Here is a 16,893-nt window from a genome sequence, read left to right on the forward strand (position 1 = left end):
TTGTAAAAACGTGTCTTAGCCCTGTTTTCACCCACTGGTAAGTTCTTTTTTCTTTCTCTCATTTGCTAGGTTTCAGATAAATCTCCTTCCTGAAGTACTTCCCCATACCACAATTCATGTCATATATTTAAAATTTGTATTTCACCACCAAGTAAACAGATTATCGAGTCTGAGGAAATTTTTTTTTTTAATGTAAGCAATTTTTAATTTTTTACAGGATACAATGAGCGATCAAGCACTCGATGCCCTTTCTGCTTCTCTGGGCACCCGGGAGCCAGAGCCAGAGCTAGACCTAAGCTCTATCAAGGAGGTCGATGAGGTACTATACAGAGTTACTATACAGAGGGTGATGGTCTGCAGGTTACAAAGCTAAATGCATTACGCATGTATAGAATTCCCTGAACAACGGTTATTTTATTGAGATTCGAAATGAACTGCTCTGCAATTCTGCCTTACTCTTAGAGTCTAATTACTATAGATATTTATTGCTGGGTAGTTAGCAACCAAGAAGGATCCTTGAGTCTTTGTCTTGTAAAACATCTAGAATTTTAATGTGTAAAATGAACACTAATCTCCTTTGCCAAGGCATAAATGACACTTGACTAAACAAGATAACGTGGTGTCGGTGGCGTGGTGAGAAATAGTGAGGTGTGCCTGCTGTCATGGAAATTGGATATTGGTATTTTCAGAAAGTTTCTGGGTGCTTCTGTTTATCAGGAGAAGAGAGGGAGATAGTGGTAGGTGGAATGGGAGCTTCCTCTGTTATAACTATGAGGAAAAATGTTAAGATATTTGTCTCAAATCATAATGAAATGAAGTACAGTTATTCTTTAACTGGAGGTCCTGAATATTTAGGGCATGATGTTAATGAGTGTTATCTCTCCATACTCCAAGGTCTTAACATGCCTTCTGAGCCAAAGCAAGCTTATATTTGGTGTAGGAGGTTTTAGTGTTAAATTACATTTTTTTGTAGAATTCTTTAGACTCAGTCTTCTGGGGGATGTGATGGGGACCTGGAGAAGGGAAGGAGACAGTTGCCCTGGGGGTAATCCTGACAAGACAAGTTAGTAGCAGGAGGTAGAAGTCCAGGCTGGGGGTCCTCATGAGCCCCACCCGATCATCCTGGAGGAAGGGTGCTCATAGGTGGCACTGTCATAATGCCACTGTCTCTGCTGTCACTTCCTGGTTCTGAGTCATCAGGGACGGTGAGTCTTGCAGACTTCAGCAACTTTCTGAGTCTGGGACTGCCCCAGTCCAAAATGGGCCAGTTTCTATCTTCAACTTTCCTTGAGGGCTCACCGGGCACAGTGTGGCATGATAGGCTTCGGGAAGATGAACACAAGGGAGCAGGAGAAGCCGCAGTCCTTGTCCTCCAGGACCAAGTAATGTATTGGGAAGAAAGGAAACTTCTGAAAACAGAATGTGAAATGTAACTGCCTGGAGTAGCCAAATAGAAGCAGTGCCATCTCAAGGAAAGGGTGATCTCGGCAAAATCTTGAGGGAAATCCAGAGACCAAGTTGTAGTTCCAACATCAGAGGGCTGCATGGCCTTGAGTGAATTGGACTCAGGCTCCTTACAGAGAATTAAGGAGACTGAATAAGACAATAAATATGGGGGGAAAAGATATGAACATAAGTCCTAGGGCCAAAAGAATCTTAGAGGAACTAAATTCAGTTCAGTAAGTGTAAAAAAAGTGACACAAAAAACTTAGAAAGCAGTTTAATGACTAGTTTGGGAATGCATGGAAACCCTGGTTGCATAGTGGTTAAGTGCTACGGCTGCTAACCAGAAGGTCGGCAGTTCAAATCTATCAGGCGCTCCTTGGAAACTCTATGGGGCAGTTCTACTCTGTCCTCTAGGGTCGCTATGAGTCGGAATTGACTCGATGGCAGTGGGTTTGGGTTTTTTTTTTTGTTTTGGGAATGTGTATAAATATATTAAATTCCCTCTGGAAAACCTCAGAGCACCAGTAAACCCCTAAAATTCCAGCAAAAGGAACTCCTCTTTTCCACTCCTATGACTTACTAGTTTTCCTTTTTAATTGTGTTCAGAGTATCAATATTTGTTAAGGAGAGTCATCAGTTCCCTGGATTCTTAGGCTGAATTCTTAGTACCTTATTGGTGAATTCGTTACGTCTTGGAGAGCCTAATGTTGTGATCAGGCTCACAAAGGTTGATACCATCCTATAGGAGTCACCACTCCAGCCCATTTCCATTCTAGAAAGCTATCTGTGGAAAAACTGTTAAATGCGCTGGAGGCCAGTCACATAAATGTTTATTCTATCAATGATACCTCATTATATATTTCTCCCATTTTGGGGTTTGGCTACCTGGTTGAGTGGTGCTTCAATTCAGAATTAACATTTTTTTCAGTGCCTACTGTATACAAACCACAGTGCTGCAGTGCATTTAAAGTACCCAAAAACAACAAAAGGATCTAGCTGTGCATTAACAGCCACTGTCTATGACCTGAGAGAGCACAGTCTTATACAGGTGACTTGTGACTTCCATGAAGGTTGCATTATGGCTAGAAACCCAACAGATCCCTGGATTGGGGAATACTACTAGCTAATAGGACTTCCCAGTGTGGTGAAATAGGACACAATTGGAAGTGTTAAAAACCTTTTCATTTCTTGCTGAGAGTCAGAGGAATAGAACTGTAATTCCAAAGCCTAGAACAGTGGCTGGCTTATTAAAGGTGCTTGATAATTTTTCAATTAATTTATCAATTAACTAATCAATCAGTGTTATGGGATGTCATTGTTGTGTGCTGTTGAGTTTCAACTCATAGTGACCCTATAGGACAGGGTAGAACTGCCCTATAGGGTTTCCTAGGCTGTAATCCTGCGGGAGAAGCCCTGGTGGCGTTAGTGGTTAAGAGTTCGGCTGCTAACCAAAGGGTTGGCAGTTCAAATCCAGCAGGTGCTCCTTGGAAACCCTATGGGGTGGTTCTACTCTGTCTTATAGGGTCAGAACCAATTTGATGGCAACAAGTTTGGGTTTTTTTTGGAATCCTATGGGAGCAGATCAAGAGGTCTTTTCTCCTGCAGAGCAGCTGATGGGTTCGAACTGCTGACCTTTCAGCTAGCAGCTGAGCTCTTAAACATTGCACCACCAGGGCTCCTTCAATCAATCACTGGAGAACTACTACCTTAGGCTGCGATATAGGTTGGAGCAGTGGTGCATTGGGCTCAATTTGCTAAGTGACTTCCTTTCCTTAGACACATAAGTCCCTCAGCTTATGATTTAAATCCATGCCTTGATATAGGTATGAAGTATTCCATGCCAGGGAACTTTATGGTTACTCACCAGATGTTTAAAATGCAAGTGTTATATCCTAGGAGTCCAGTGATTGACTATACACCCGTTGCCGTTGAGGCGATTCTGACTCATAGCAACCCTGTAGGACAAAACAGAGCTGCCCCATAGGGTTTCCAAGGAGTGCCTGGTGGATTCAAATTGCTGACCTTTTGGTTAGCAGCAGTAGCTCTTAACCGCTGTGCCACCAGGGTTTCCAGTGATTGACTATAGAGCTGCAATTTTATTTCTAATGCAGCTAGTTGTTCACGGTCTAGTAACCCCGTGAAGTCCTGGTGCTATTGAAAGGAGTCCTTTCAAAAGAGGTAAACTCATTATCTGTGGATCAGCCAGGATTTGTGATGGGATGTTTTTCCCATTTCGGAACTGAGTTTAACATTCATGAGAATTGGTTGAATTTCTCCCCTCCCACCTCTTAGTTAATGACCTCATTGATTAAGGCAGGTGAAGGCTATTAAAATTATTGCAACTGACTTCTGTACCGAGCTTACCATCTTCAAAGGATCTTTAGTTTTTTCTGGAAATCCTTACAAGTCAGTGAGCTACATAAGGATTATTGTTGTGTGCTAAGGAGTTGATTCCAACTCATAGCGACCCCACGTGACAGAGAAGAACTGCCTCGTAGGGCTTCCTAGGCTGTAATCTTTATGGAAGCAGATTGCCAGGTCTTTCTCCTGCGGCGCGGCTGGTGGATTCAAACCACCAACCTTCCAGTTAGCAGCCAAGTGCTTAACCACTTTGCCCCTAGGGCTCCTAAGGAGATTATTAATAGCCCCATTTTACAGCTAAAGAAACCAAGCTGGAGAAAGGCTAAGTGTTTTCCCAAGGTCATAGACTCATGGCTCCGCCTTGTTTTTTCCTCAGTCACCACATACTGCCTTCCGTATAGCCACTTACCGTGGTCTTGTGCTTTGTATTTTATGGAGCTCTTCCAGACACTTCTACCTGATTTGGTCTTCTCTACAAACCTATGAAGTGTATAAAAGAAGTAATTTCATTTCACATGTATTCTTCAGATGCTTTTTTTTTTCCTCCCTCACTTTCATCAGGCAAAAGCCAAAGAAGAAAAGCTGAAGAAGTGTGGTGAAGATGATGAAACAATCCCACCTGAGTTCAGACTAAAACCAGCCACGGTAAGTTTTTAGCCACAGTACGTAACAGCAGCACACTCATCTTGCCTCTGTGTCATGTGTGGTCGTGGCCATACACTTGATGCTAAGGACATGTCTGTCCCAGTTCAGATGTTAACTCTGAAAACCCTGAACCCTTTCTTCTCTGCCCACTACAGTGAGGCCCACTGAGGGGTAGCTTGTTCCTGCCTGAGTTCCTAAGTAGTTATTAAAATGCCCACAAATTCAAGTGTTTCAGTTATTAATAATGATTGACATAGATTCTTAACTTTAAAGCAGAAGGAACAATCTGGGACTAAGTTTTTCTTTAACTGCCATATGGATCAAAGTACCATAGATCTTTTTCGTGGCAGATGTAAATATACAACTATTTATGCCAAAACCAAACCAAACCCATTGCCATCGAGTTGATTCCAACTCATAGTGACCCTATAAAACAGAGCAGAACTGCCCCATAGGGTTTCAAAAAAAAAAAAACTTTTTTTTTTTTTTTTTAGGTTGTAATTTTTACAGAAGCAGATCACTAGGTCTTTTCTCCTGTAGAACAGCCAGTGGGTTTGAACCGCTGACCTTTAGGTTAGCAGCCAGGCATTTAACCACTGCGCCACCAGGGCTCCTTACAGTTATTAATAGGTATCCACAATTAAGGTGATTTTGTTAGTGATTTTGGTTTGAGGTGAGGATGGTGGACTAACTCTTGTAATTATATTTGTAAGTTTGAAATAATTAATACACATTAAATACATAATGGAAAGTTGTTGTGACTCTTATGTATGCTTATATATGAAACGTTTTTCATTTTTATAAATATTCTAAATTGTGAAACTCATATCTGAAAAACAAAAACTGTTTTAGAAATGGTATCTACTCCTTTGGCTCTTGCATAGTCTTTTTTATCTTTTTTTTAATCTTTCATTAATGTCAACTGCATCTTTTTTGCCAAAGTTTTTTCTCTCTGCTGCTTTGGGATGGAAAAAAATTTTTTTAGTAACTTTTAAGAAAAGTAAATGCACCTCATATTTAGTAAAATTTTATCAACAGTATCTACTTAAGTGTCTCTGTATGTGTCTATATCAGCAAAAACATCTTCGAGATAGGCAGTCAAGTTGATTATCAGTTGATATTGCATATCAATTCCTTATTCTCATACTTTATAAAAGGTAATTATGAAGCACAAATTTACTCAAATAGAACAATAAAACAAGCTCTCCTCTCAATATCCTGGAATTCCCAAAGCCAGACTTTACGGGATAAGTAAACAAAATGTTATGTTTTATTTTCAATACATCTCCATTTTCATTTGTAGGATAAAGATGGAAAACCACTATTGCCAGAGCCTGCAGAAAAACCAAAGGTTAGGAAATGTTTTGTGTGATACTTGAAAAATACAGAAATGTAAAGTATAAATTGAGATCTTTTTGACCGGCCAGAGTTCACTATGGAGACATGCCTGTCACGCTGGTATTAAGGAGAGGGGACTTCTGTGACACTGATGCTGGGCTGATGTCTCTGACGACGTTTCACGTATTGGAATGATTGTTTCCTTATTAAAAAAAAAAAAAAAATCACTAGAGGGATGAATTTTCTTTGAACATTAGCTGCTGGTGTCAGGGTGGCTCTAAAACTAGATTGTGTTAGCACTGATTGAGCTTGATCCTAATCATGGGATCAAACACGCTAATGATTCTGTAGTGCCTTAAGTTGGTAGTTACCTGTCATGATAATAATTAGCAACATTTATTAGATGGCACTGTGCTAAGTGCTTTTTAGTCCTCACTAAACAAGGAAGGCACTGTTATTATTCCCATTCTACAGATGAGGAAACTAAGACTCACAGAGACTAAGTGAATCACCTAAGGTCATTTAGCTAGAAAATAGCAAGAGTCAGGCCTCAAAACTCAAGCTGCCAGCTTTGGGGCCTGGATTCCGAATCGCTGTGCCATTCTGTCATTAGTTACCTACTGTTGTTATTCCAAATCTCTGTACGCATCGCTGAAATAACTAAGATAGCAGAACTTGCCTGCCAAAAACACATATATAGTTATAGGAAAGGAGTATATGACCTATGTTTCCTCTAATTTATTCAGAAAGGAAGTCATTAGGAAGTAGGGGAAAAAAAAAAAAAAACACCAGAAAAAAACTACACAGCTCTTTATTGGAAAGGACAAGCAATTTTATATGAACAAAATTCTTCTGAAATTTGAGTGTCAGGAAAAGTTTTGACTAAGTAAACCGTTAGAAATTTGTGGTACTGAGATATTTAGTATTCTTCAGTTGTTTCATGACATTTTTATCCTACATTGATGAATGAAAGATATGGCACATTTTAAAGTATCTACTAATAAAATTTGTTGGTATAGGTGGTGACACTTTCAGAAGTGTATAAATTAGCTTTTGGTTTTAGATCCTAAAATATGTTTTAAAAAAAAAATGAAATCTCTTCCTATGAAAATTTTTTTTTTTACACAGTAAAATTAGTCACTTCATAATATGTAATCTTTCTTGTATTACAGCCCCTGAGTGAATCAGAACTCATTGATGAACTTTTGGAAGATTTTGACCAGCCTAAAAGTAAAGAAAAACCACCTAAGCCAACTAAAAAAGTAGAAGTACGTTTCTAAATACGAATCTCTAGTTTTTTTTGATAATCTTAAAAGTATGAGACTAAAACTCTTGAAGCATGAAGTGATTGACAGAAAGCCTCTTAGGCCATCCTTTTTCACATGAAGCTTTTGTCTTGCCTTTTTCTGAATGTCCTTTCTTTTCCCAAGCTGACCCTGGCATTCCTGCAATTTAAATCCTCCTTTAATCTGTTCATCCTCAAATCAGAGGCCATGTCCTGTAATTATTCCTCTAGAAAATCTCTTAAATCCTGTCTTTTCTAGTCCTGCTTCTGTAACCTAAGTTGTCATCGTCTCTCACCTCAAGATTGCAGTGGGCTCTGTCTTCATCTTCCCCCACTCCATCCTCTGTCCCCCAGAATTACCCTCTTTCAAGCATGGTTGTGGCTCTGTCAATCCCCAGCTCTCAGGAACTTCCCATTCCCTATGAAATAAAAAGTCACTACTAATGTTTTCTGGCCCCAGCTTCTCTTTTCAGCTTCCTTTTCCTACCATGTTTTGCCCTCTCATCACTAAACTTGCAGTAAGTACTTGTCTGTCTCCCTGCCTTTTCTCATGGTCCCCCTTCTGTCTGGAATTCCCTTTCCTTCTACATGTAGATCAACTAAAGTCCTGCTCATCCTTTAAGTTCTGCTAAAACCTGGACTCCATGATCTCCTGCTTTTCCCTCTCCAGGCCATACCCCTACCCTTCTACCTTATTAACCAGAATGCAGCACAGCGGGGGTCTGTAGTTCTTGCTTTATATGTCCCTCTTAGAGCATTTTTTACAAGTGCTGGTCCATCTTCACTTCTAATAGTCACAAGTAGTAAATAGGTCGTGAACTCCTTGAAAGCAAAGATCGTACCCTATTAATGATTATCTGCTGAGCACCTTGTATATAGGATAAAAGGCTTCCTTAAATGTCTGGATTGAAAACCAGTTTGTTTGAAATTTATTCATGTGATTAAAATGAGATAGTACAGTGGCTCTCAAACTTTAATGTGAGTCAGAATCATCTGGAGGGCTCGTTAAACCAGATTTCTGGGCTCCACTCCTGGAATTTCTGATTTAGTACTTCAGGGTCCCACCCCAGCCCACTGTTGTCGAGTTGATTCCGACCCATAGCAACCCTATAGGACAGAGTAGAACTGCCCCATGTAGGACCCAAGAATTTGCATTTCTAGTAAGTTCTCTAGTAATGCTGAGACTGGGATAATATGACTACCTGGCATTTATATATAGATACTTACAAAGTGCTGTTGGACAGATACATAAAAATATATGACATTATATTACACTATATAATTGGAATATTAGCTTATTGTTATATATTATTCTATATGATGAAAAATAAAGTAATAACAACAATTGTTAACATTTATTGAGCTTACTATGTTCCCAGGTACTATGCAAAGCATAGGTCCATATTAACCTTGAGATATAGGTACTATCACTGTTCTTATTTTACAGAACAGTGATAGTACCTATATCACTGTTCTCATTTTACAGTGGAAACTGAGTCTCAGGGAGGTTAAGTAACCTACCTAAGGTAAAAGATGAAACTAGGTTGGAATAATGATAGCTGGAGAATTTCAATGTACCTGGACTTCTTTGCTACTCAACAAATCCCTAGACATTCGAGAGAATCATGTTCGCAGCATATAATACAGCAGAGTGTATTGTTGGTACGGCATTGTTCACTGCTACTAACTAGTTATTTCTAAAGTTATTCAAAGTACCTACTTCTTTCCTCAGGAATCTGAGACCCCAGCCCCAACTCCTGTGGGAGAGACTGTGTCTCGGACCTCGATGTGTAGTATTCAGTCCGCACCGCCCCAGCCAGCCACCTCAGTGAGTAACCCCTTGGGCATTGAGAAATGCTTTGAGAAAGTTTTGTTCTTCTCTCATACACATTCTGCTGTTTTTTACCATTTTATTCTGACATAATGAATAAGAAAATATGATGTAGCTATTGTATCTTCCGTTCTTTGGACTTTAGCCCTTACACCCATATATACCCACTGCCGTCGAGTCAGCGACCCTGTTAGGACAGAGTAGAACTGCCCCCATAGAGTTTCCAAGGTGCGTCTAGTGGCTTTGAACTGACAATCTTTCAGTTAGCAGCCGTAGCACTTAACCACTACGCCACCAGGGTTTCCTTGGACTTCAGCAGTGTACGAGAAATTCAGGCTAGATTTAAATTTTTTAATTAAATTGCAGCAAACTGTGTTTTCTTTCCCCTGCTGAAATTCTTTCTAGTTCCTGTTATTTATCGATAGTCATGCTTTCTCAGTTTTGTGTGTCTTTGAGCCTATTTGAGGTTCCACAAATAGCCCAGTGTTACTTTTTACTGGCTTTCTTGGTAGAGGAAATCCTGGTGGCGTAGTGGGTAAGTGCTACGGGTGCTAACCAAGAGGTCGGCAGTTCAAATCTGCCAGCCGCTCCTTGGAAACTCTATGGGGCAGTTCTACTGTGTCCTGTAGGGTCGCTATGCGTCGGAATCGACTCGACGGCAGTGGGTTTGGTTTGGTTTTGGCTTTTCTTGGTAGAACAACTTGCGCCAAAGTCATCATGCCTCCTCTCCACCCTCCCAACCAAAGCAGGGCAAATTGACTCCATCCCCTTCTCTTCATTTCTTGACTTCATCTCTCTTTCTAATTTGTGTATGAAATATGAGATTTAGCTAGTTGAATCTTTGTTTTCCTTTGAATTCAGTGAGTCTTGTTTCAGTTAGCCATGATATAACCTGGCTCATGGAATAACATCTGGTAGAAGTATGTTTCAGTACTACAGATTAGTTAATCTGCACTTTGAACTGCTAACTTTTCATCACCTACTATGCTGGTGTTAAAGATGTTTTACAGTGTCTTCTGATTAAATTTCACAAGGACAGTACATTAGTCTGCTGTGATCATCTTCCTGTTAGAGACGAGGGAAAGGTGGCCTTGGGCTGACCTAGAACAGTCACTTAGCCTTTCAGAGCCTCAGCTGAGATAGGACATACAGCCCCTGCCATCAGCTGCCTTCCAGCTAGTGTGGGTATCAACCAGATCTCAGGGTTACAGGACTACTTGATTATTCCCATATGGAAGGGGGACAGAGGGAGCACAGGAGAAGGACCCCCTCTCCAGGAAGAATTAGGAAAGGCTTGCAGGTAGAAGGCAGGATCTCACTGAGGAGCAGGAATGGCACCATTTTCCTGGGTACAAAGTGAGCTGAGGACAAGCCAGCACTTGGCGTGCTTGGGATATGTGCATTCAATAGTTTGAGAAAGAGTGGCTTTGAAGAAGGTGGAGGGTAATGGTCTTAGGTGCTCTGAAGTGGCTGCTTCCCACCAGGGCTATCTGGGTGCCAACTGCAAACACGCCAGAGTCCAGGGTCTCCCTCCTGCCTCCGACAGGACTTGACTCTGTTTGTGTTTTGTTTCGGTTTCAAGGCTCTCTCCAGAGACTTTTTCACTGCAGGTTCCAGGCCACAGGCCATAGTGGTAAAGAACAGGAGAAGATGAGGGGATGTGGGAAGAGACTGGTGAAAGAAACCGGATTAGAGGCAGTGATGAGAATCAAAAAGATAATAACCAATATTCTAGGGCAGAACTCTTGTGACCAAAACATGTTTCATCTATGACTGCCAGGGCCTAGAGGGCTCAGTTAGTTCCTTTCCAACTTGACCCTGACTGCGGAGAGTCAAATATTGTAATTTTAGTGGATATAAAGAGAGCTCTAATTTTCTCATTTCCCGACTCCCTTTTCTGGGCCTCTGCCCCACCAATTCCAGCTATGATCACTGAAGCAACTGGCATTTCTGGGATTGTGAAACCCGTGGAAGCTGAGGAGTGTGATAAAGGTCAAGGGACTCCAGAAAGGCTGAAGGATTAGTGAGCAAAGGGCCACAGAGAGAAAGATCAAAGAAAGATGAGATTGTTCCCTCTGTGGTTCTATTTGTATAAAAAGAAAATTTATTGAGGAAGTCCAGTGACAACATGAAATACTACAGAAATGGAAGTTTTAGTCCTTAGTCCTGTTTCCAGATTTCTTAGTTCTTAAGACTACTTCTTCTAGCTTTTCTGTAACTGTTTTGCTAATTTCTTAAACCAGAGGTTGACAAAGGACATAGATTTGGGAAGCAGTGGTTTCCAAAGATTCTACAGAAGAGGCTAGAGGAAAAAAGAAGAAAAGTGTGGAGGAAGGTGTCTGGGATCAGGTAGCAATTCAGATTGGCTGGGTAAGATTTGGGCACAGGGAGAACTCTTGCACTTTAGATATAACCCCAAACAGGTTAGATATATCTGGGATTTTTGTTGCTCCTGGGAAGAGGATCGGTGCAGTATCCAGCCACCAGATGGCAATAAATTACTTTCCACTCAGTCTGCCTTTCCACGTTCGCAAGCTTTACTTTTGCAGTACAGCTTAGCAGGAACACAATTTTTCTAACTTGGAATGATGGCTAAGATATATAAACAGAAAAGACATTTTTACTCAATGTGAGGTTACAGATTATTGTCATAAGAATAAACTTTGAAACCATTTAATCCAGGGACATTCATACTTTTGTTTGATCAGGACCAAGAGTAGGAAACTCGTGTATACTGCAACGCAGTACCCACACAATGGAAACAGCAGTTTAATTGAATGATACTTATCCATGTTATGTGTGATGTACTTTATTTCTAGACCATTATTTTTATTAAAAAAAAAAAAAGTCCTAATCACAAATCATTAAATTGATCTTATGAGTCACCAGCGAATGAATGAAGGAGCCCTGGTGGCACAATGGTTAAGCACTCAGCTGCCAACCCAAGGTCTGTGGTTTGAACTCACCAGCCACTCCACTGAAGAAAAGACCTAGAGATTTGCTCCTGTAAAGATTTCAGCCTATGAAACGCTATGGGGTGGTTCTGTTCTGCCATATAGGGTCACTGTGAGTTGGAATCGATCCAACAGCACACAAGAACAACAATGAATGGATCCTGACCCAGAGTTTGGATCTAGTCCTATCTTTTAGCCCAAACATAATTTCTCCTTTATTTTCTCTTTATAACATTGTCTGTATTCATCCAGTTTTCATTTTAAATACCAGAGTGGCTGAAGCCCACTACATCATGAAGGGACACATTTCATTTTGAACAGTGGAGCACAGGTAGACTGTTTCCATACACCATTCAGGTTAGCCTGGTCACAGGCAGAGTCATCTGAATCGGCCATGGATCCGCTTTGACCAGTAGAAGGCCCACAGGGAGAATGTAGAGACTCAGCTTAGCCTCCTCCCTTGTGACAAGCCAGGTGATTTCACAGAGATTTGGGAAGAATGTCCTGTTGTGGGCTTTACTGAAAATCTTTCCTGTGCCATCTATAAAATGGTCTACATGAAAGGAACTTCTTCTTTTCTGACCGTCAGCTTCTCCATGGTACCTCATTCCATTTCCTTCCTTATTTGTAAACCAAAATATGCTGGTTTAGATCTCCTAAATTTCTTAATGCTATTATATAAGTTGTATACACTTAACATTTAGTGTAGGACACTTTAATTTTTAACATTTTATGTATTAAAAAAAAATAGGTTCCAATTCAGTTGATACTCAAATTATTAGGTGATGTGTGCTTCTCATCTAGGCCTGGAATAGGTACACCTTTCTGAATTGTCTGATATAGTCTGTTTTAAAAGGAGTGATTAACCGCCTACTTAGGATATCCACTAATGTACTTCTAGAAGGGCGCTGTGCCAGATGATGCTGTAGAAGCCTTGGCTGGTAGCCTGGGGAAAAAGGAAGCAGATCCAGAAGATGGAAAACCTGCGGTGGATAAAGTCAAGGTAACGGCAGCTCAGAAACTTCTAGAAAATAACCATCATTAATGTGCCCCCATAAGGCGTTTTTCTGTTTGTTTGTTTTTTTAGTATTTCCCATGAAACATGACCTGGTAGCTTTCTCCATTACTGTTCATATTCTCCTTAATAAGTTAAGCCTGAGTAAGTGTCAGTGTTTAACTGCAGCAGTTAGTGGATAGAACTTGTATATCAGAATTTTCCGAATCTTCCTTTGCCTGCCTGCATTCACATTGCTGAGTACTCCTGAGAGAAATTAACAGCTGTCCACTGCTCCTCACAGCCTGCCTTTCAGCCCGGCTTGCTGTACGGTGGTGTCTTAACTACAGTGTGAAAGAATAAGTTGCTATATTGCTATATGAACTTGAATATAAGGCCATATGTATGTTCTAACCTGATGATGGATTTATTTACCTCAAATTCAGTCATTCATTTATCCGTTTTATAGGGAAAAGATATATTAGCAATGAAAATGGTATAATTTTTATTCAGGAGAAAGCCAAAGAAGAGGACCGTGAAAAACTTGGGGAAAAGGAAGAAACAATTCCTCCTGACTACAGATTAGAAGAGGCCAAGGTAAGCAGGCTGGGATTTTTTCCGATTTTCTTTTACTCCATACTGAATTTCATACCCCTAAAATGGGGACATGGAAACGGGTCTGTGATACGAAGATCTTGTTAATAGTTCAAACACCAAATAGTATTGATCCATTAATATGCTATTAGAACCCAGATAAGTAGCTTTTCACTCCTTCCTGAAGTGAAAGAAAGCTAATGTCTGAGCTACCTGATGTTTTCCATTGTTCCAATATGTGGTTTGTTATAATAGCAGAAATAAAGAAAAGTTAGAAAACTTTATGTAGAGAGAAAAACCAAAATGAAAAGCAGTTATTCCCTATGAGGGCAAAAAAGCAAGTCTTAAATATAGACTGAAATAAATAAGGGGAAAGAGTCCGTTTAACGTTGAGTAAAGTGGGGAGCGGGCCCGTTTCCTTTATATTGAATGTGCAGATTCTAAAGAACAAGTGACACAGGCAGACCCCGCTTGAGTCTTGTAGTTTAAGTACAGCCACTTAGACAGCGGCAGATGCATGGACAATAAAATGAATGTCAGTTATTTTCAGAATGAGCCACTGCTAAAAGAATATTCAGCTCACACTTCACTAATAGCTCAGGAAGCTCAAATTGATACTCCACGTTCATCAGTCCATTTATTTGGCAAACAGAGGACCTACACTGAGTTCTCCCTGATTAACAGTGTATTGTTCTGGATACCTTTATTCTACTTCCTTTCCTCATTTCACAGTTTACTTGGGACCATGGTGTTTCTATTACTTTGGGCTTGTTTGTGGGTTTCTTTACAAGTGCTCTCAGAGTCTGTTAAGGGCTGCATGTGTGTCTCTTCTGACTCCCTGTTTGGTAGAAGCTGGTCAAGTCCAGGGTAGTGCTCTCACAGTAGGAGGTGGGTTACTTTCTCTCTTCCTTCCTTTAATTTCAGTTGCAGTTTTTAAGTAATCGGATGATTAGCTGTCCCTGACTACTTTATTCTGCCGGTGTTTCACCCTTCTCTGAACTTACCTCACACTTTACATATTAATACTGCTTTATAACATTTTCAGATGTTGGTGTGACCTCTTGTTTAAATGCCATATGGTTATCCATCAGCCATGTTCACATCAGGTCTGTTCAGTGAGATTTAGCCCCCTGAGGGCAGACCTCAGTTTCCCCCTTCCAGAGATGACTGTGAAGTGATAGGAACACGATTTCCATTTGAGTGTGGAACAGAAGTGCTTCCGTGACCCTGTGCATCACTTGGGTATTTGCTGCCTCTGCAGCTCAAGGGTGGAGAACAAGCCCAGGTCCTGCTTTCCCTGCTAGCTGGGGAATGATCAGAAGGTACAAGTGAACCTGCAGAAGAGATGAGAAAGGGGATAAAGCACTTGTCAGTTAAGAGGGAAGTGTGTGATGCCTCTAAACCACAGCACCTTCTCATATTTAAAATAAAGCAAAAGAAAACAAAACAAAAAAACGGCTTGGCTAGTTTCTCTGTAGAAATCTCCATGTAGATAGCCCTGTCCTTGTTTATTTTTATATATGTGGAGAAGTGGAATTTGCCATAAATTTATAGGCCTTTTACTAAAAAGCCTCAAATGCTTTATGGATTCTTGCCCTTTAACACCAAATGTGGCCCTTAGAGTCTTTTTAAAGCTTGACATAATCTTAGTTACAGAACATTCCACCTACAAGGTAAGCTCCATGAGGGCGAGGAAACGTTGTTCTATCTACTGTTGTATTTCCTGTGCTTAGTACACAGCTTGGCACATCATCAGTGCGTATTAGTTGGATGCGTGGCTTCTAAAGTTACTCAGCTTTCTCCAGGCAACCTTTGCAAGCTCACCCTCCAGGCGGTCAGGGACTCCTCCCCCTGCTCCTCGACTCCATAAACACTGTCACAGCACGTGTCCATTCTATTGACTGTTCACCTGTTTCTCTCATGCACCAGTTTGTAGACTTCTGAGGTCACAAACCGGGCCTAATCTGTTTGCATCCCCCACACCTAGCAAATAATGCCTGATGTACTGTGAGTTTACTGTTTATTAACATGAACTAATTAGAGTTTATTCTCTGGTGAGAGAATGTTTCCTGAAATGTTGATTCAAGTTTATATACATCAGTTGTAACCTACTGACCCCATGTACTTTTATAAAGAATTCTTGGGATAAGCTGTGGAATGATTAAATGCCATGTTTTTTTTTCCCCCCTCTGTCTCGATAGGATAAAGATGGAAAACCACTCCTTCCAAAAGAGCCCAAGGAACAACTTCCAGTAAGCAAATCAGTTTTCTGAGTATATCTTTCTCATTTGGCCCCTAGTTGTTAATTCAAGAAGGACATAGGCTTTCCCTTAGTGAGTTTATCAGCATATAAATAGCAACCTCCTTTTGAAGAGGAGATGAATGACTGGTGTGTTTATTGATGCATCTCCTGGTTTTTGCAGCCCATGAGTGAAGACCTCCTTCTCGAGGCTTTGTCTGAGGACTTCTCCGGCCCCGAAAACACTTCATCTCTTGTAAGTTTCAAACTCCTGGTTCTACTTCCTTACTGTTAGGATGGCAGAAGTAAAGTGACTTAGAATCTGACCTGGGGGCCAAGGAAACAATCACAAAGTTAATGGCCCTCAACCCACCAAATATAATTTCCAGCCAGTGACCATTTTCAGTAGTCTGAATAATTGAACCAGTGAGCATGTACTATATCAAGCACATCTTTGGAAAGAAATTTCAAATTTTAGTTTCTCCAAAATTACCTTTCAGACAATAACTCTACCCATTGATATTTATACAACTTAACATTTTCCAAACTCCCTCCCAAGGAAACTTAGCTCCAGATAGAAGAAATAGATGGTCTCTCAAAGAAGATTCTGTTACTAAGAGGTCTGGTAAATGCTGGGTAATGTTTCTGTACTGTAGGATTATCAAAACTTTTTATATGCAGACATACTTTTTATGTCTCCTAGTGTTCCCAAACTTATATGACTGTACAGCCCTTTTTTTTTTTTTTTTTTTTTTTTTGTGAGGTCTGGGTTATCTATTTATAGGGAACTGAGTTTGTCAGCTACTGAATTTATTGTTGGAAGTCAGTTGGAAAACAAACTTACAGATACCTGTGTGAACAACGACACGGAAAATATTTACTATCCCCCTGTTAGAGCACAACCCCCCACCAGCATTCAGTCTCCTCATTCCATGGCCTTCCTCTCATCCACCTCCATACAAACAGACGACATCACACAGAGGCGTTCTAGCCCTGATTCAGACACTGTAAGGTACTAAGATACAGGGATAGATATAGGGGGGAATGTAAAGTAAGCAGTGCCCCAACAATATGCAGTCATACCATTACCATGATGCAGAACATATGACCAGATTGTGGAGGACAGTACCTTAATTACCTTTGTCATCATCACTGTCATTATTATTACAGTAGTTAGGTTTTTTTTCTTTTAAAGATTCAAAGATT

General features: G+C 40.5%; 1 protein-coding gene across 15 annotated transcripts in view; it reads left to right on the top strand.

The window, feature by feature from the left end:
• Nucleotides 1–16,893, top strand: part of CAST (calpastatin) — a 128,606-nt gene that overhangs the window by 92,454 nt on the left and 19,259 nt on the right. For 14 of the 15 annotated variants that reach the window (XM_049869433.1, XM_049869442.1, XM_049869508.1 and 11 more), the window contains 9 exons: nt 218–319; nt 4,369–4,452; nt 5,756–5,803; nt 6,963–7,058; nt 8,808–8,903; nt 12,762–12,863; nt 13,368–13,451; nt 15,650–15,700; nt 15,872–15,943. In XM_049869433.1, coding sequence (XP_049725390.1) covers nt 218–319; nt 4,369–4,452; nt 5,756–5,803; nt 6,963–7,058; nt 8,808–8,903; nt 12,762–12,863; nt 13,368–13,451; nt 15,650–15,700; nt 15,872–15,943 — 735 coding nt within the window. The remainder of the gene's footprint in view (nt 1–217; nt 320–4,368; nt 4,453–5,755; nt 5,804–6,962; nt 7,059–8,807; nt 8,904–12,761; nt 12,864–13,367; nt 13,452–15,649; nt 15,701–15,871; nt 15,944–16,893) is intronic. The other variant, XM_049869491.1, reaches the window with a different exon arrangement.

Source organism: Elephas maximus, chromosome 2 (assembly GCF_024166365.1).
Source record: "Elephas maximus indicus isolate mEleMax1 chromosome 2, mEleMax1 primary haplotype, whole genome shotgun sequence".
In the NCBI taxonomy this organism is placed as follows: domain Eukaryota; kingdom Metazoa; phylum Chordata; class Mammalia; order Proboscidea; family Elephantidae; genus Elephas; species Elephas maximus.